The sequence below is a fragment of the Strongylocentrotus purpuratus genome, unplaced genomic scaffold (genome assembly GCF_000002235.5).
Source record: "Strongylocentrotus purpuratus isolate Spur 01 unplaced genomic scaffold, Spur_5.0 spur5_scaffold_12, whole genome shotgun sequence".
Classification (NCBI taxonomy): domain Eukaryota; kingdom Metazoa; phylum Echinodermata; class Echinoidea; order Camarodonta; family Strongylocentrotidae; genus Strongylocentrotus; species Strongylocentrotus purpuratus.
Genome location: NW_022145597.1, coordinates 26388500 through 26407332, shown reverse-complemented (window position 1 = coordinate 26407332; position 18833 = coordinate 26388500). Strand labels below are relative to the sequence as shown.

Below are 18833 nucleotides of genomic sequence, written 5' to 3'. Positions count from 1 at the left end.
TACAATTGTTCAGTTGTGTCAGTTCAGGATCTAAATAACTAACAACTTTCATAGCTACTATGAGCCTAGAGTGTGGACTTCGCCACTGGACAATCTAATGGGTGTGTATGTATTTGGGTTTTACAGACGTGTATCAATCAGATTTGATTGTTTCCGTCTGGGGACCAACCTTTAAACGTCACCATCAGAAAGATGTGACTCAGTTTCGAACCTGCGTCCCCGGCTGAATCAGTTTATAACTTCCATTGTTAGCTGGATTACAGGCGTACAGTACGCCACAACGCCCAGTCATGGGCATCTGCATCGTATCAGCCTGGACCAAAGACATGGTAGCATGCCCAATACGATGGCATATTAGTACTACTACTCCCTCACGCATCGGTTGTTACTAGCAGCATACAAAAACTGAATGGCACATTCTAGCTCAGTTCATCATTAACATGTCTGTACAGTGTCGACTCTGCTATGAGTGTGGTCTTCGCCACTGGACGATCTAATAGGTGTCTGCATCGTAGCTGCCTGAGCCAAAGACATCAACATATTGGTGCTGCTGGTTCCTCCAGCACATTCTTGTTCAGTTGGTCATTTACATGTCTGTACAGTGTCAACTCTGCTACGATCCTTGGGTGTGGTCTTCGCCACTGGACGATCTAATGGGTGTCTGCATCGTGGCCGCCTGGGCCAAAGACATCAGCATATTGGTGCTGCTGGTTCCTCCAGCACTGGCCGTTGCAGGAGGCGACTTCCGCTCGGCCTTGACCGTCCCTGTGGGTGACATGACAATAGTCTGGCTGGAGGAGAGTGAAGATGCGAGAGACGATGCCAGAGAAGGCGCGAGAGAAGAGCTGAGAGACTTGGAGAAACTCTTGGGGTTTAGCTTGAAGACACTGGGTGTAGGTGTGGAGGAACCACTCGGAACTGGACTCTGTAGGATGTCAACAAAAATGTTTAAAACTTTGTTAATTTTTCAGAACATTATTTCACTAATACATGCAGAATGCAAAAATAGCTGTAGATTTAGAAATGCACATCATTGCAACTATTTTAGTTAGAAAATTTGGATTTCTCATAACTTAAGCATTCTTTTAAGAAATTTCCAGCCTAGAAAGGTGAAATCCTGCATAAAGTCCTTTTAGCCGGGGTTCAGGGCCCGCTTTAGGGCCCTGGAAGCTCTGGGTTTCCAGATGCTCTCTGGTGCAATCTGAGCCTATTTTAGGGACCATTTCCCCTAAAATTCAACCCAAGTTTATGGGTAATTTTTGTGTCATACCAAACAAAAAAGTGATTGAAGTGAATTCCACATTTTAATTTATCCTTGGCAGAGGCAGAGCAGATAATAGACATAGATTTAATTAGCCACTCATGCAGAGTGATGCATTTAAGTCTAGTTACTTTTTAAATAATTATACATGACATAGATCTATGCATAAAATGAGACTGGCAATAATGGTATTCAACTTTGCAGACAACAGTCAACAATCCAAAATTATTGTAACTCATTGAGCTACATGTAAATGAGGTTGTCAAAATCAATGTCAGCAGAACAAGACATCTTGCCGACAATAAATGCAGTATGCATATTTCTCCCCTTTTGTGCTTGCTCTAATAAAGGGAAATCGTTCCTTGTATTCGTGTTTGTACTTCTGAATTCGTCTAGCTGCTGTTCCGCTCATTTTGACAGATTTTCTTCCGAGACAAATCACAAATCACAAAGTATACGGTACCTCGAAACACGTACTTTGCATGGGGACCCTATGCATATACGGTGCGCTAGCCGCGATAGCGAATGCATGCATGCTGATATGCGCATGCAAACGTATAGAAATTATACTTACGAGATTTGCCAGCGTAAGTATTTACGTACGGAAATGTTACGTACGGAAACACATATCAGAGTGCACGTGGCGCGCAGCAACACGCTGCCACTGTACGTACATATCAGTGCACGCTGCACGCACCTTGCGCAATGCAACCAGTTCAGCACTCGATCGGATCAATGCTATGTATGGAAAGCCAAATTCCCCAAAATCGGAACGTTCCGTTTTTAGGGCTATAAAAACTTCAAAAACGGAACAGTTCCGTTAAAATCGGAACGGTTGGCATGTATAATATGCATATTTAGAATATTAAGGCATTTGAAGAGCCATGCTTTTTAGGGAATATATTTTATCTGATAATCTTCCACACTTGCATTATACAATGATAACGCTCACAAATTATTGTTCACCTCTTCCCAGAACTCAACTTTTTCTTTAAAGTTAGAAATCTTCACACTTACAGTTTGTGCTGAGCTCCTTCCTGACCCGGTGGCAGAGACCAGGACAATCTTGGTTTGGCTAGATGGTGTGGACCCTGAGCCCGATGAGGAGAAGGTACGCTGCAGACCGGTACCGGTGGGGGAGTACAGGGAGGAGGGAGTCTTGGGGCTAAACCCAGAGGAGGAGAGGGACCTACCAGAGGTAATGATGGTGGAAGGTCGCCCCTGTCAGACAAAGAGAGAGAGATGAAAGTCAAAGCCAAATATAACCTCTGGGGGATGTTTCACAAAACATGTCATGAGTGACAAATGACAGTTTTTTGTTATAAGCTACTGTAATCCTTGCTTCTGATTGGTTACCAGCAGATGTGTCACTGATTTTTGTCTTTTGTCATTGAAAAAAGCTTTGTGAAACACCCCCCTGATTTGTATGCATACAGTTTATGTTAACCCATCGCCTACTGGTACCGGATGTTCCCTGTATTAAGCCTATGGGGATTAGAGAAGTCAGTAGTCAACTGGTTGACAATCTTCTACTGAAAGGTTAATCAGGGGGGCGTTTCACAAAGACTTATATCGACTTTAAGTTGGACTTACTATGGCAGGCTGTTCATGCCACTGTTTGTTCCCACCATTATGATCTTTAGATACTTTTTTTACCTTCAATAATGAATTATAAAAAATGTAAATTCTGTAGATTACTGACCATAATTTGTATGTCCTTGAGAGACCAATGCCAGTAAATGTTGAGAGCAAACAGTGGCATGAATGGCCTGCCATCTTTAAGTCCAACTTAAAGTCGATCTTAGTCTTTGTGAAACACTCCACAGTTTATATAGACCCATTGCCTACTGGTACCGGATGTTCCCTTAGTTAAGCCTATGGGGATTAGAGAAGTCAGTAGTAAACGAGTTGACAGTCATCTACAGAAAGGTTAGTCAGGATATTGAGGCAATCCCACGACGAGGGGAAAACAATGATGATGGTGATGCAGGTAATGTGCGTCTTAGTGTGCTGTACTCACTGTCAATATCCTTGCTTGCCACAAAAGTATGTGAACTACAATGCGTCCACACTTTAAATGCATCAAGATGCTTGGATCAAGCGAGCTGCATGGAGCTTGCTTAGTGTTGCACACAGCTTGCATAGCTGGGCATGATGGAAAAACTTAAAGCATAAACACGTGAATTGAATACAGGGTTGTCATTGTCATTGGCTAAATTCTTAAACCTGTCTTACAACAAAAAAAGATATTTAGCAGGAACGCTCTGTTTGGGGTCAGCACTCTGTTTAGGTTCACTTACCTGAGGTATTGTGATCATAGGTCTCGATGATGTCAGAGTAGAGCTGCACTGTGTTGTAACCGTGCTGGGTTGGAATCGCAACTTGGTGACGTGGGAGAAGAGGAAAGGACCCAGATAGCCAAACTCCTCCTCGTATTCATGAAGGACATCGGGCGTGCTTCTCACTCCCTTCAAGTACGGTGCGCAGTGTTTCTACACGATCAAAGGAAATCAGGAACTCATTATGTAAACACAAGCACCAAGCCGTTTCATACATATAGATGAAATTGTAAATTAAAACATCATGAAATGTTATATGCAGTAAAAGCTCAAGAACATTTCTAGAAAGAAGGAAAACAATTTACATATTTGTTTAATTATTCATAGCAACCAAAGGGTTGGATTGATAATACCTACATTTCCAACATGATTATGAACATTATTAAATTGAGTACAATGAAATTGATAAGTTATGAATATAAATACATGTAGATCATCAATACAAAGAAAATTACAAAACATTCAGGTATATCATATTACAAATAAATAATTACAATTTGAAAAACATTCTCTACGTGCCCTTTGTTTCACATACTATTATAATACAAAAGAATATCAAAGTTACAGCTCTTTCAGCTATGATGTGGTAAACTGCCAGACAAAAAAGGCAATGTCTAAAAAAAAAAATTGTCAATGAGTGGCAAATACGTGCAAGAATGGTCCTACAGGTATTCTGTGTTATACGATACAGAAATGTGAAGTCATGATTTACCACCTATCTTAGCAAGGGTTTATTAGAATGTCTATTACTTCTTTCTCTAGACGCGATATCAAAATTGTTGGATAAAGTCACCTGTACAAGTTGCTTGAGATGGTCTGCTGCTATCTTATCAGGGTTGTTGATGATCAGACTCTCTGTCATGATCCTTAGACGTTCTCCTAACATCCTCACTTTAGGAATCACCAATGTCTTCATCACCTGCGATTGAGACAATATAGAGATTGAGACGACGTTGATGATGGTGATGTTGATGATTATATTGATGATGAAGATGAAGATGATGATGATGATGATGATTAAATTGTTGATGAAGATGATGCTGATGATAATGATAATGACGATGATGATGATGATAGTGATGATGATAGTGATAATGATGATGACGATGATGATGATGATGATGATGATGATGAGGATGACGATGATAGTGATAATGATGATGATGATGATGAGGATGATGATGATGATAGTGATGATGATGATGATGATCAGCGCTCAAAATACACGGGGCGGTGGGCGATTCGCCCCCGTGAACTCCATAATCGCCCCCGTCAGGTTGCTCACGGGGGTGATTGCAAAATTAAAAATCGCCCCCGTGGAATTATAAAATTAAGATTATCTTTTCTGATATAACTTTAACACAATATTGAGTATTAATTTTCAAACCTTAAACCAATGAAATGGAACTTAGATGGCGCTTTCTCAACCATCTCTACGAGTATTCCCGGGAGTATTCCCGAAACAAACAACGGAAGCTCGCGGTGCGGCCGTCAGCACAGTTGCTATGCGCTGGTAGTACCGGTGTGCACGCTGACGCCCAATATCTGCTAGAGCTGGAGATCGACAATCGCGCGCGCGCAAGGACTGAAAAATGGAGAAGTTTTTCGTTGTGAAAGTTTGAATCCTCTGAAATCTGGTGATTCTTAAAGTCCATCAAATAATGTAACCCGACCAGTAAATCAATATTGAGAAGAAGAAGAAGGCATAAGCTGTTGCAGGGGCGGATCTAGGCGGTTTAGGGGGTTTAACCCCCCCCCCCTCCCCCTTGGGCTGCCAAGGAAAAATGTGATGTGCACAGAAAAATGCTATCATGTGTCCAGATCTACACAGTATTAGTAGATGTCAGTAGATGCCAGGAAAACATCACTAACGGGGGTTCAAAAAAGCACCAAAAAGTCGCCTCGCCGCTCCGCGGCTCGTGGGCGCTGATCCGCATGTTAGTAGATGCCAGGAAAACACCACTTACGGGGGTTCAAAATAGCAACAACAAAAATCGCCTCGCCGCTACGCGGCTCGTGGACGATGCCCCACCCTTAGCAAAAAGCTTGATCCACCCCTGTGTTTTGGAAGGATATGGTAATTACTAAAAGTAAAGAAAGAATGTAAATAAGGTTGCTCCGAATAATGAGGAGGAAATTATGTGCAGAACCGGAAGAAATGGAGAAAATGTCCTCACGGGGATGAAAGTCAATAACAGCTATGTAACAAGTAAATTTCTAAGAGGAAAAATACCGACTTAGATAAATGATAATGATAAAATACTAAGGAGTTTCACGGGTACCAATTCAATGGAAATTTGTATTAAAATACGGGCCCCCGTCAGCACTAAAAGCGCCCCCGTGAGAAGGCTCACGGGGGCTCTTTTTTTTTGGAAGAGCCCCCGTGGGCAAAAAATTAATTTGAGCCTTGATGATGATGATAGTGATGATGATAGTGAGCATGATGATGATAACAAAAACAACAACAAAAGCGACAACAACGATGATTATCAATAATACATAGATTCATAAACTGCTCAATTAATATCTACTCTAATTCTTATACTTCTAGATTTGATCTTTTAGACATATAAAAAAAAATCCATAAATCTTTCAAATCTATGATAGGTTTCAATTTCATTTTTTTTAACCACCAGTCTGAGAAGACTACTGTAAACGCGAAAATCTTTGCGGTACATTAATTTTCACGGATTTCGCACTAAGATCGGTTAGCGCGAATTTCGAACTCGCGAAAATATAAGCATTACTTCTTATGCGTGTTTTGAACGAGCTGAATTGCGTGCAATGCGAATTTAGGAACCTGTGAATATGTTTTGGGGTCGCTCAGCGCGAAAAATTAATCACACGAAAATAACAGCATTTACAGTACATTACCTCTGGACCCAGCTCAGCTAGACCAACCAATGCCCCATAGATAGTGGCAAGAGGGGCTTTATCCTTGGACAGAGATTCATCAAACGTCTTGGAGATCCTTGCCTGCATGTTGTTTGTTGTTGTGCTGAACTTCCTACAAAAGCCAAACAGGGAGATTACAGTTAACAACAAACTTATATCTCATATCATGATCACAGTGCATGATCAGCAGCTTGAAAGTACTCTTTAAATTGTGAACATTTGAAAATTGAAAATACATGTTGAAAATAAGTCTAAATTGTGATGGAAAGCAGAAATACATGTGTCAGTGATGTGAATTCAAATGACCTCTTCATCAATCAGGAAGTCTTTGATATTAAGGTTATTTATATCATGGTAGGAATAGAATCCCTTTAATATTCCTAATGAACACCAAAATTTAAGAAAGCATAAAGACAGAGATATCATGTTTGGGTTCTATGACACACATTCCAGAAAATGTCCCTCCACTCCACTACCAACATCTCAAACTAACTTAATTCTTTACTTCATCCCTGTACCTGACCCTTCCCCTAAACTTAACCTAAGACCCAACGGCAGCCCTTAACCAAACCCTATATATCTGTGTCAAAATAAAGCTTGATGAAATGTCAGGTCATCCTTGTTTACCTGCACATACTGGCCATCAGCCTCGCTGCAAAGTCCCTCAGGGCCCAATGATTATCAGCATCTGGTCTAAGGCTCAGCTGTCTGCTTACTACACATGTCATCACGGCTGGTATCAGCTCGTGAAGCTGTTCGAAAGAGAATAACAGAATGCAAATAATCCATGATTAACAATTGTGAATGAGTTGATGTATGCACTCACGTTAAATCAAAGCCTCAAAATAATTGAGACTTATCAAGTAAATTTTCCTCTCAAAATGACTTCACCAGCTGGAGTGCACTTCACAAATATACACAATGTACCTATCATTTATAAAATGGACATTTCCTGGTGGAAAGCAGGTTGGAACTGACAATGCAACCTTGTATGAATAAAATGACAAACAAATACAATGAAGAAAGAAAGAAAAGAAAGTCTACATGACTTTACAAGAAGATATTGCTGTACAGGCTCTGTTTATTAGTGCATCTGAGTCACATCAGTTCATGTCAGACCCAGTATACAAACAAAAATCTCTTAAAGGGGGTGTAGCATGGCAAATACTGGTTAACGCCATCTAAGACTTCTTTTGGACAACTGCACGTAAACGAAAGGACTTGATTAACAGTCAGCGTGCGCTAACGTTCGCGAAACAGACCAAAGTTCTCTTCACACTTCGGTCTTAGGCCACAGGAAAGACACGTAGTCTCATCATGCTACACCCCTTTAAGACTCGGGCATCATGTACTTGTAGGAATAGAATAGCCAGCTAGAATTCAAACCACTTACATATTTTTCAAGGTATAGCGTAACGTTGTCCATGAGCGCTTTGACCATACGCATGAGATAGATGAGGATAGCCAGGTTGTTCTGGACAACGTTGACCTTTACCCCTTCCGCTATGAACATGCTGAATCTTGGTACCACCTGATACAGACCAGGGTCACTTGCTAGACTGTGAAGTGCTTCCTGCAAGGTAATTGAATCACATTGTTTAATTCATTTACTACTTGCATGTTTACACAGAAAATGCTTTGAATCAACGGTTAGATAGACACTTAATAACTTGGGAGTAAACGCGAGGTTCCTCTTTTTATGTCAAAATAGAAATAGAAAAAAAACCAGAGCTCCAATTTGCAGCATACTTTCAAATTCTCTTTTTTATTAAATGTTTTGTAATGCCTCAATCTCGGTTTTCAATACCTTATTTTGTTCAACTTTGATATCGAGGATTAAACAATTTCAATCTTTCAACAGTGATTTCTACTGCTGTTTGCCCCCCCCCCCCCCAAAAAAAATACTGTCATAGTTGATCGCTCAGATTGCAGCGGCTTAAGAATCACTGACTGATTTGTATGGTAATGTGATTAAAGGGAATTGAATTGAATGAAAATGGCATCTATCATAAGATTCACATGGCAGCCCAAGGGCTGAATTGCATGGAGTTTACAAAGTAAAATCACAAAAACAAATGTCTTACAGTAGAGATATATCATAGTCATACAATAATATGAAAGAGAGAAATAGAAAGAGAGAGAGAGAGAGAGAGAGAGAGAGAGAGAGAGACGAGACAGGAGAAACAACGATATTGAGGCAAAGGTGATACAGTCTAGCGGCAGTAGAGATTGTAAATTACAGAATAAGTGAGTTGATTGATTAACTAAATAACCATCTGTTAGGTTATGATGAATATTTATAGCATACGATGTCTCAGTATAGTACAGATTTTTTAGAATGATTCAGGAGTTAGACTTACAGCTCTCTTTGTTTCTGAGGATCCAACGCAAGCTTCGGTGATCTCCTTGTAGTACAGCTGCTGCTCCTGTGAGATGAATGAGAGACAGAGAGAGGGAAAGAGAGAGAGAGAGGGGAGAGGGGGAGATAGAGGAGAGAGAGTGAGAAAGAGAGAGAGAGAGAGAGAGAAAATGGGAGGGAGGGAGGGAGAGCGAAAGGAAGAGGGAGAGAGATGGATAGATAGAGATACAGAAAGGGAGGGAGAGAGCAAGAGAGAGAGAGAGAGAGAGAGAGAGAGTGAGAAAGAGAGAGAGAGAAAGAGTGAGAAGAAAAAAAAATCAGCAAAAAATATCTAGAAAAGATGCAAAACAAGGTACAAATTTGTTCAAGTACAAGATTCTCAGATCTGTAAAAAGGTTTTAGCAAACCACTTTTGGAGTATACTAAACTGTAAGTACACAATACCACTCTAGAAATTCACCAATTTAAAAAACGTAACCCATCTTGGCAAAGAGACATTGAGATCAAGTACGGTATAAGAAAAGGGGGATGCTTCTTTTTTTCCTTTCTTAACAACACTAACTAGACATATTTGACTAAATCTCTCCAAATAAATGCACATAAATGTGATCCAAATAAAACAGCAATCACAAAGTTTCAAGGAGCTACATACCACAGAGAGCTCGTGAACGAGTACACCCTTGAGTTTGACGGGATCTGATGTGAGGCCTTTAGCCTTGGCGAGGAGAGTAGCTGCAGTCTTGCCCATATCACCCTTACCAGACTTCTTCTCTGCCTTAGCGGTAGGCTTCTTGGTGCGCAGAGCGTCTTGGGATTCAACCTTCTGGGTGTGAGTGTCGACTGGATGGACAGAAGGAAAGAAAGATGGGGGCAATTTAGAGATAGGCAGACAAACGTTAGGATTCAAAAGTTGTCTCTCTCTCTCTCTCTCTCTCTCTCTCTCTCTCTCTCTTTCTCCTCCTTTCTCTCTTTTTTTCACTTTTTCTCACTTTCTCTTTATTTGCTTAGAGGGAATTGTGTTGTTATGTACTCCAGCCTACTATACATACCTATATAATAATAATAATAATAATATTTGGTTCTTGTATAGTGCACATCACATTAAAACGGCTCTATGCGCTTCCAAAGAGCTACGGAAATTTTTATCCCAGCTTTAGCATGGCTGCCATTACGGCGCTCTAGCATTTCAAGGAATTAATTCCTGCCAGGTACCCATTTACCTCACCTGGGTTGAGTGTGGTAAATGAAGATTAATGTCTTGTCAAAGGACATATATATGAATGCATTCGTGACGTGACTATGAATTTTTCTTGTAACCATCGCCTGAGAGCCTGGAAGGTCTAAAACTCATTTACTCTCAAACAGTGCTAAAGCCCTTCTGGGTCTTGGCACACAATACCGTATTTTGTATATGTTTCTATTGCATGTAACACCGATGGAAAAGACATGTCTGTCTTCTTCTTCGGATTAAGTCTGCCTCCTTCAAATTGACTGAAGGTTCTTGATAATATGATAATATCTTATAATATATGGACAATAAAACTTGAATCTTGAATATGAAAGGAACACAATCACATGTAAAACAGTTAGAAACATACATGTAGCACCAAGTGCTATACAATCATTGGCATTATTTCTAACCAACAAATCTGTCATACATATTACTATATGGATTCACTGGGTTCAAAATATCGCTCTCAAAATGTAACTATTATGAACGATTATCAGAAACATATAGGAGTTATTCTTTACCTGGTGGTGGATTCTCTGGAATGGCAGGTTGTGTTCCTTCAATGCTTAACCAATGAGCTGGAAGGGGGAGAAAATATTGATAACAAATTAAAACATGTCTGAACGAGATCTCATCACTTCAGGCTTTATCATCATCGGGAACTTGGATTACATGTAAAATATAAAAGACATGAAGTAGATAATGTTTATTCCTAAACCTTTAAAAATTCACAAGACTATGGCCAGCATATTGATTCAATTAACAATAATGTATTCTTCAACAATCCCAAACATTACTCACAGTCACAAGTATCTTCGAACTTTGTAATCTATGTTTGTATCAGTCTCCTGACTGTTTTAATATGAAAATTTGACTCAATAAACCGATATGAATGAAGAAAAAAAAGTAATATAGGAAGTGAGTTTTGAGTTCTAGCTGTGATATTGGACAGCCCCCTCCCCCTCCCCTATCACCAAACAAACCCAATGTGACAAACCAAATGAATCCCCTCACCCTCAACAAAATTTGCTCCAACCAAAATAAATTAGACTCTGAATATTGCCCATTGATGATGGTGGTTATTTTACGTGACTGCTAAGAAAGCATAAATACTTGTAAGTAAGCAACCAGACGGCTGACGGCTTTAGATCCTCTCTGAGAGACCTGGTAATGAGGATTAATGCCTTACCAAAGGGCACTAGCGCATCGACTCGGTTTCGAACCCGGGTCATCAGATTACGAGACCACTGCTCTACCGACTGAGCTATCGCGCCTCCTTCAGAAAATAGCAACTTAAAAATGTAATACATCTTGCTTTTATTTTTTTATTTTTTTGCTTTACTTGTCTGTGATTTCTTTACGTTCCCTCCCCCCCCCCCCCTCCAAAAAAATGAAATCCTGGATATTCCACTGATTTCGAGAATAGGTGAACCATATTTACCTTTGAGACTGACGTCAAGAGGGATTTTAGGCATGGAGGAATTGATGATGTCGGAGAGATCTAATTCCTTCTCCTCCACAAAGTGAAGCTCTCTTCCTCCTCCACTCGCAAAGCGGAATGGAATGTGCTCTTCGGTGCTAAAGCCGTACAATGACTGTTGAATAATTACACATTTCATTAAAAATACAGATTTCAAAGAAGATGTGAGGTAAAATAATGAAATCATTGAGTGAATGTGATAAGACAATGATAAGTTTAATTATAAACCTAGATAGATATGACCAAGAACAAAAAAGAAATAAAAAAGTAGAAAAGTCAATATAATTCCCTTTTTTATTTGGTAGAAAGATTTCCTTTCAAGATCTCACTAAACTGATGACTTAACCCTCGGCCCCCTGTCAAATTTTTGCCGCTGCATCAAAACCCCTGAACCTTTGGCGCTGAAATTTCATGAGTTTTTTCCCTGTCTCCCGCACAATTTGATACCATATTTGTTATGGGCGGACCTATTTCTCACAAATGTGCGTGTGTAAGTATATTTCCCAAAAGAAATTGCATATTGTCATAAAAATAAACATTAAAAAAAAAAAAAAATAAACATAAAAGAAAATAAACATTACCATCTTATTCACTTTACTTAAATCTATCACCATGCTAAAAATTACGACCTCAAATAGCCTGGCCTTTTTAGGGTTAAACAAAGAAGAAAAAAGAAAAAAAACACAAGCAGAAACGATAACAACAAACCCCAGAAGTTCCATAGCACTTGAACACTGAGATTTAACCTTAATATTATGCAGAGAGATAACACACCTTACTGCTTGAGATTGAAATTTGATATCATCTGCACGATGAATCTGTATATTTTCATTCTCATGCCGTTCATGCAATCCATCCTAAATACTGAGAGTTAAAACAAAAGTCCTTCTTTAGAAATTGATCAGTGAGGAATTCCCTTACCTCTATGTTTTGAACTCTCAGGGTATGATCAAAATCTGCGGTAGACAGCTTGACCCTCTTAGCATGCTTCATAAATTTTGCTGCTTCCTGGAATGAAACAAATAGAAAGACAGTTTCATTAAATTCATTAATACAGATATGTATACATACATCATTAGAAACAGTCAGGGCAATTTAAAGAAAACAATACAGGACTAATTAGAGACTATCTCGTGTCACAAAAGGAAAGTGTATACTGTACATTTTGAAAGCTATTCAACTGAAGTCTATAAATCAATATTGCGATTATGTGCTGTGAGGTGCTTCAATGTGCCATATACTCTTCATGTTTGAAACTGTGGATAGCTTGATATTAATCAACTAAAATCAGACAAGTATGTTAACGATAGATTTTTTTTTTCTTATGGGGGTGCTTGCAATAAGCCAGTTCACGGTTGCAGTCTGCGCATGAGTTGAGCAGATACAGGTCATTGCAGAACAAATTGTGAAATACACAGAGACGAAATACTGGAAATGTGCTCATGAAAGTTACGTAATCATTATTCATTTATGCACTCCATGATACACAGGTGGAAGTATTCTTTGAAAAGGGGAAACAAAGGCTATTTATGTAGCACCCCTGTCGCTGTAGGAGTGATTATTTCAAAATGTACAAAGTGGGACCTCTTCATGTTTTGAAGATCTGTGGATATTCGGGGTCATTGCAGTAATGTGCTAAACGTGAACTGGTCTATTAGGCAACTTGTTGCTTGGTCTACAACCAGTTTGTCTACTACCCAATTGGTCTATTCCCATATGGCCTACAGCAAGCCTGTGTGCTATCCACATGGTCTAATAATCATTTGGTCTGATTTCCATATTGTCTAATCTCCAATTAGTGTACTAATTTAGTAATTTGGTCTATTGTTCATTTAGTCTAATAACCAGTTAGTCTAATTCTCAGTTTGTCTAATTCTCAGTTTGTCTAATTCTCAGTTTGTCTAATTCTCAGTTTGTCTAATTCACAGTTTGTCTAATTCTCAGTTTGTCTAATTCTCAGTTTGTCTAATGCTCATTTTGTCTAATGCTCATTTTGTCTAATGCTCATTTTGTCTAATTCTCAGTTTGTCTAATTCTCAGTTAGTCTAATTCTCAGTTAGTCTAATTCTCAGTTAGTCTAATTCTCAGTTTGTCTAATTCTCAGTTAGTCTAATTCTCAGTTTGTCTAATGCTCATTTTTGTCTACCATCCATGAGGTCTATTAATCAATTGATGATGATAATTATTTATGATTGCACAGGCAAAAAATTAAGTTTTTCATTTCGGGGGCTCCATTTCAAATTTTTGGGAAATTTTCGGGGGCTCCTTTTTTAACTTTCGGGGGCTCTTTTTTCTGGGGCTACTTTTTCATTAATTCATAAAAGGATTGGCCCACAGTTTGTTGAGATTTGTTTAGTAGGCTAAGGTTTCGGGCTTCCTGCTTCATAATTGCCTATTAAAAAAGAAACCCCTTTTTCTAGTTCAATAACTAAGTTTTCATGCATTGATTTTATGCAAGAACTGTAACATAATAGACCCTAGATTGTTATTATTTCTGGCCATGAATTTCGATAATCATTTTTCAAAGTAAAATTTTCACAAGAAAATCAGACAGTCCTTTAAAAACGTAGACATTAGTAATACTTTTACTAATTCTAAGCTCAGGTCTCCTACATGTATTCACGAAACTATATTGAAATCGCGGCAATAATGATGCAAACCAACAGATAACAATTTCAAAGTGTCAAATCTCTTCGACTCGAGCTCAGCTAGCGAGCTACCTCAGCTCAGCTCAGCTCAAATCACACACACCGCACTGTATTGTATGCGTGTCAGTCACAGTGATTTTGTCTGATTTTCTTTCCTTGAAAAAATGATTATCAAAATTACGTAAACATGGCGAGAATAATCACAAAATAAGCTTTAATTTCATACCTCTATTATTTATGGAAACTTTATAAAATTGCGGCAATCGTGAATTCGTGATGGAAATTGATTGCAGTTTTAGCGATGTTTAGTGGTCTAGGTTCAGCTAATATGATCTACCAAAACAAAATTGACCGCCAAAAACTCGACCCCTACGCTCCGTCTCGATCTCGCAACTGCGAAAATGTACGTGTTTTGGCGTACTTGCGTGCGACATGGTAAGCGAGTTTTTTACGACCGATTTTTGTGTATACAATTTTACACGGAGATTCAGCGCACGGACCAAGAAATGCACACAATGAATACGAAGCTAGAAGAGAGCGCGCGGCCACTCGTAATCGTTACAGGGGCGATTTGAGATCATTTCACTTTTTGATGTCGCCCCCGAAATCGGGTTTTGAGCTGTTTTCGGGGGCTGTTTGTGGTTTTTCCGGGGCTGTGATTGCATGATTATTAGACCATATGGATAGTAGACAATATGAGCATGAGACAAACTGGGATTTAGACAGACTGGAAATTAGACTTAATGAGCAATAACACACTATTTGAAGAATGAGATGAGAGTTCGTACCTGGACCATCATCTTCAGTCTGAAAGTGACATCATCAGCAAGCAGAGTCCCCGCCTCCTCGTTTAGAGAGGACACGCCCACACACTCGCCAATCACTTTAATGGACTCCTGGGTCAAGCAACCCTTGACCTCTCTCTCCTTTTCAGCCATGATCACGGTAGATATCTAGAAATCTAGACAAGAAGATAGAGTGGTGAAGTGTGACGTCGTCAAAAGTCTATTTTATTTTTATTCATATTTGATTCATAACATTACGAACCAGAGCAAAATAACACTGAGTTCCTATAGGAAATCTATTTATTCAGATGGTCATATCTCAGCCAATACTTAACATATTCAATTGGTTTATCGACATTTGGACATTATTTTTTATGCTCTTTCGGAAAATGAAGAAAATTGAGAATTTCTAAAAATAGATTTTATGATGTCACAGCTTTAGTACTCTATTGAGGGGAGCATGGTAAAGAAATAAGCAACCATTTTCTAAGGACTGCAGAATATTGAAATAGTTCCTTAAATAACCTTATTTCTAGAAGAAAAATAAAAGAAGGAAAAAAATAAAGCTCATTGATAGGTAAACATCCCCACCTTATTTAAATGTATGTAACATTGCAGTGTAAGATAAAGGCTGGTTTGCATTGCCAGTTTGATGTTGACTTTACAAAAATAGCAATTGGTTTAGTGTAAAAAAGCAAGTGGAGTGTCGCTAAATTCAGTGACACACTGGGTGCCTTTGAACACCAAGTTAATGACATTTTACTCTAAACTAACGCTGGAGTCCGCCTAGGATTAATATCACAAACCCGGGAAACCCCCATCACTTTTCAGAGCTCACAGACTCGACAGAGATCAATGTTTTTTTGTAATGTGTCATTTTGTACGTAATTGGGATTCTTGTGTAAGGTAAGCAAACCTCTGGCTACCATTCACGTAAAGAAACACTGACTTTTTAGTAATTTGTTACCAAATTCAGAGTTAGTTCCCAGTTGCACAAAAAACAAATAAGTTCAGTTCAGTTCAGGAGTTCAGCTCATTGAATGCCAAGTAGTGCTGTAGCCGAACCGCCGAACCGAACGGAAGTTCGCCGAACATGGCACTTCCGAACCGAAAGCAAAGGCTTAGTTCGGATGTTCGGCAGAAAAATGTAAACGTTTTTGCAAGCTAATAAACTTGTCATTTTGTACCTAATTTTCATGTCATGATTGCTCATTTTATATTTACTTTTTCCTATTTTCCGCCTTTGTGATTTATGCCTATCCAGTGGTGGGCGCGACTTCACTGGCGCCATTCAAATCCCAAATCCTGACCACGCTACGTCGCGATCGCAAGCCATAAACAAGAATACATGTGCGTGATCAAAACATGTTCAGCTCAAGCCCATTCAACAAAAAAATAATATTTTAATTGTAACAATATCAGACAAATTTTGCAATATAAATAATGAAATAAATATATATTAAAGTATGGTATTTATTTATTCAGGAAAAATAGGGATTTTATATTTTTCCTATTGAAAATAAAAACTTATAAAAACAGTTATTGATGAGCCTGATTTGCTATTCAAGATGGCATTTTTCATGACTCTAACATTAGCAATGATTAGACAACAACCGTCTCGGAAAATCTTTAAAAAATATCATTTATCGACAAATTGAAAACACGATTCTTTTAAAATTGAAAATAAAACATGATTCCAGACGGAAATACGAATGTAAGTAGTACTTTTCTTCACAAATTACGTTTAGAGCAGTTTTTGAATGTGAAATTCGTGCTGGTCGGAAGCTGTGTGCAGAAGTCCTCCGTGCTGGTCGGGCCCGGCCGGCTAGCCGGCCCGCCCATAACGCTGCTTGCTATTATATTACCGAACCCCGAACCGAACCAAGTTCGGGTGAAAAATTGCCGAACTCTGCCGAACCGAACCGAACACGAACATAGCGTCTGACTTACAGCACTAATGCCAAGCCCAAGGCAACAAAATCAAAAACTAAAGACGTAGAGTCTAGAGTAAAGGAGCCGGTAATCGGCCAGCTCCAGTTTTCAGCCGATTGGTTGGATGCAAGGTAAAATCCCTCTAAAATACATCGCATAATAGCATAAAACATATCCCACACATACCATACCATGCCAGTGTCACTGAAGAACCACATTTGCAATGGAAAATATATCCTAAAATATCACATTTTAGCGATGTAGTCGGCGGACCCGCTACCCAAATCTGAAAAATCAAGTATCTTACGCGTGTCTGTAAGAAATATGGGTACCATAAAATGAGCTTTATTTCAAGTATTTCTCAGATTTAGAGCCCGATTTTGTGCTAGTCGCAAGCTCAAAAGTATCTCATCGCATGTATTAAATCAATGCAGCCGCACACCGCGACGCACACACGATATCTCTGTCTAATTCAGATTCCAATATCTGATCACCGCAGTACTAGTTTTCGGCCTGGCGAGCTCCGGAGAGCTCCGGCGTGGGATATCTGCTCCGCCCGCTAGTGCTATAGATCAGCACGGAAACGCACGGCGCGTGCGCGCGCTTCCTATTGACTTTGTACATGCGGCCGAAAACTGGTACGCTATGCCGAAAACTGACTCCGAAACAGTGAAAATTGAAATGAATATTGTCATGGCAATTCATGATTTTTTTCTGGGATTCTTGTTTTGTTTAAATAATAATAACAATTGCTTCATGATTTGAACAAAAAATGATAATAAATAGGAAGTAAAGGGTCCAAAAAAATAGGATTTTGTCTTAAGTGGCCGAAAACCGGCTCCTTTAGCTTTAGGCTAGGCCTACTCTAAAGTAAATTAAAAAGACAAGAGCATGCAGTCAAAATCAATCCATCATGCACTTAGCTTCTCACACCACATATTGAATGGGTGTTCCCCTATTTCACAAAAAATCCAAAGTAGAAGAAGCATTTATACTAGTTTATTAAACATTTCACTCGTTTTTTTCACAACAATTCTAACTTGCACCGATTCTAACACACGGGACTGCACTGTAGCTCAAGCATTGGCATTGCACTGGCATAAATGTGCATTGCATTGCCACTGCACAATGTTTGTCAAAGCGGGTCGATTTCGGGACATGAAATGATGAAAATACGTGTAATTTATCGTATTTCTGTTTTCACTCACCTTAAAAGACTTTTAAGACAGTCGTTAACATTGTTCAGTGACCTTCAGGAAATTGATATCCACTGCAAAATGTTGAAATTTAACTACAAATACACCGTTGATATTGAACCAGCCTAACCGGCTAGCGCTACATGAAGGGTGGGTGGGGGGGGGGGGGGGCCGGGGGATGGGGGAGGGAGCGGCTAGCTATAGCTGCGCGAAATGGGAGGGTTGGCTTATCTATCTTGGGGGTGCGCCCTTTCCCTTTCTAATAATATAGTTTCTTTTTATAAATGCCCCTGCACCTCGATAATTTTATTACAATTTTTTCATCTCTGGTCAGAGTCGATCGATCCTAGCTTTTCAGGTGTGAGAATTAAGTGACCTCTAATAATTGCCCTTTTTACTTTGAGACGATCGAGCACCTTTTCTTTTCAAATAAATTTCGTTTTCCTTTCCGATAAGCATCCCTAATTTAAAGCCCCCCTTAATTTGCACCAAAGCATTACTGTATGTTACTCATAAAGGGTCAAAGGTCTTTTCAGTCTTTTTTATTAGAGTGTGCTCAAAACTCATCAGGAATTGTTTTTATCCTCTTCATAAAATATAACTTTTCACACTGTGCATGACCTCACAAGTCTTTCCTTTTTTGCTCGCTTGCAAATGATATTCAGACCATACCAAACTGCAAAGTATGATGCTTAAACAGTGTTTTT

General features: G+C 39.2%; 1 protein-coding gene across 1 annotated transcript; it reads right to left on the bottom strand.

The window, feature by feature from the left end:
• Positions 1–18262, bottom strand: LOC575644 (transcription initiation factor TFIID subunit 6). The gene is made up of 14 exons (XM_030982231.1): positions 18139–18262; positions 15002–15174; positions 12487–12573; positions 11527–11680; positions 10607–10663; positions 9507–9694; positions 8856–8921; positions 7889–8068; positions 7123–7247; positions 6475–6607; positions 4394–4519; positions 3562–3753; positions 2279–2482; positions 1–925 (listed from the first exon to the last, which is right to left on the bottom strand). The coding sequence occupies exons 2-14, from the start codon at positions 15149–15151 to the stop codon at positions 614–616; spliced, it is 1974 nt and encodes a 657-aa protein (XP_030838091.1). The 5' UTR covers positions 15152–15174; positions 18139–18262; the 3' UTR covers positions 1–613.
• Positions 18263–18833: the final 571 nt, after the last annotated feature.